Raw genomic sequence first — 2,140 nt, 5'->3', positions numbered from 1 at the left:
ACAACCAAAAAAAGATTCTGTATTTCGATAAGTGGAGTAAAACTATGGAATAATTTAAGTATGGACATAAAAAACAGTAAGAAAATTGATGAGTTTAAACACAGATATAAAGGTATGTGTCAATCAAGATATGGGCAAGAACAGGCTTAATGATTAATCAGATGGGAGTGTGGATGTAGAATATGTATCCATGTAGTAATACTGCTTGCAAACCAATGATGATAAGATGATGTTAGGGGGTAGGACTAGATAAGTCTAACTTCTTCCTACTCCGTTCAAGCATGTACTAGGTATAAGCAAATTGAAAATATATTTGTGGATATGTCTGGAATTATGTGTGGTTACATACTGACTGTTGTTACATGTTTGAAAGAATAAATAAATCAAATCAAATCAAATGGGTATAAAGTGAATCAATATTGGCTGATATAGCATTATCAGATTTTTTAGACTCAAATTAATATCTGCCTATAAAATTATGTATTGATCAGGTTATTATAACAAGCTTAGCAAAATACATACAAACAGCTCTTATCTATCTTGAGTACCTTAGACTGTGGTAGGATCCCAAAAGCACTGTTCTCAGCCAGGTGGTTAAAGTGCAGCTCTGTTCTGGAAAAGAGGAAAAGAAACAACATACTACATTCAGTAAGTTCCCAAATGTCCCAAAATGCTGAGCCTATGGATATTTTTGTACATGTTTTCAATGTCACATGTTCATTAAAGTGAGCCACTGAATGTTATTATATACGGAACAGGGTAAACAAAGGCATGATTTCAGACACCAAAACTAAAAGCTTGAGTGATTCTATACTAAATTCAGACATCCAGTAAAACTCTTTGCCTTGCCTACATTTTCACAGAAGGAAAAGAAACTGAGAAGAATCTGGATAAATTCAAATAAAAAGTTGCTGAAGAGACACCAGCAACAAGAGAGGCCGTAGAGGAGTGATATTCATCAGATCGAGGTGGGCTGTGGCTCTGAACCAAAACTACAGTAGATTAAACTGAATTATAAACTGAACTAGAAAAATGCATTTCCTGAAGAAATTGCATGTGGATGCTGAGTGCTGAAGAATCGCCCTTAAAATGCTGAAATGGCTGAAGGCTGAGATGCAATCCTGATGAAAAGAAAATGCTGCATTATTACGGAAGATGAAAAGAAAAGCTGAACTTGGGAGCTTATATTCTGAAATTTCCTATATTGCTTTTATTTTGAAAATCTGGAATGTTTGGGGGCCTTCCTGTGAGCTTGAAGTTAGAACTGTGTGCTTTTATTTTGAAAAGCAGGCACATTTCCGGGACTTTGTGAGTTTCAGTTACTATGTTGGGCTTTTATTTTGAAAATATGGTGCATTATGGGGCCTTCATGTGAACTTATTTTGCAATTGGGGCTTTTATTTTGAAAATCATGCATGTTTTGGTGTCTTCATGTGAACTTAAGGAACAATCTGGTGCTTTTTTTGAAAATCTGGCTTGCTATGGGGCCTTCATGTGAGCATAATTCACAATAAGGCGCTTTTATTTTGAAAATCTGGCATGATTTGGGGTCTTCATGTGAGCTGAAGTTATAATTGGGAGCTTTTATTTTGAAAATACGGCATGTTATGGGGCCTTTATGTGATCTTAAGAAACAATCTTATAATTTAAGTTGTGACCGTCCTTTCATGTTGAGATTTCGAAGGAACAGCTACAGATGGCGCCGGCCCATCATACTGGGCCACTCAAAGACTCCTTACTGACATAGGATTCAACAACGTACTATGAGGGGTGTTGCTTGGGCTAATTTATGCCCATTGGACCAGGCGGCCGACTGTGAGGATGGCTCTTGTTAATGCTAATTAAAATTTTAAATTTTTTTATTAGAACTAGCTATCTATAATTTAACAGGTAATTTTGGTGAGAGAGACAGCTAAGAGATCAAGCCAGAAGGACAGAAGCCTTGAGTTAATGAATAAATGAAAGCAGTGCTCTGATCGTCTTCTGACCTCAACCTTTGCTCTGTTCATCTACAGTGGGTACGGAAAGTATTCAGACCCCCTTAAATTTTTCACTCTTTGTTATATTGCAGCCATATGCTAAAATCATTTAAGTTCATTTTTTCCTCATTAATGTACACACAGCACCCCATATTGACAGA

At 36.4% G+C, this 2,140-nt stretch overlaps 1 protein-coding gene across 1 annotated transcript in view; it reads right to left on the bottom strand.

Annotated features, from left to right (window-relative positions):
• Window positions 1-2,140, bottom strand: part of LOC109971040 (unconventional myosin-XVIIIa-like) — a 233,547-nt gene that overhangs the window by 177,307 nt on the left and 54,100 nt on the right. The window contains 1 exon segment of the mRNA XM_020619059.1: window positions 549-612. Coding sequence (XP_020474715.1) covers window positions 549-612 — 64 coding nt within the window.

This window comes from Monopterus albus, unplaced genomic scaffold (genome assembly GCF_001952655.1).
Source record: "Monopterus albus unplaced genomic scaffold, M_albus_1.0 scaffold214.1, whole genome shotgun sequence".
NCBI lineage: Eukaryota > Metazoa > Chordata > Actinopteri > Synbranchiformes > Synbranchidae > Monopterus > Monopterus albus.
The sequence above is the reverse complement of the archived record's forward strand: the minus strand, read 5'-3'. Positions and strand labels throughout refer to the sequence as shown.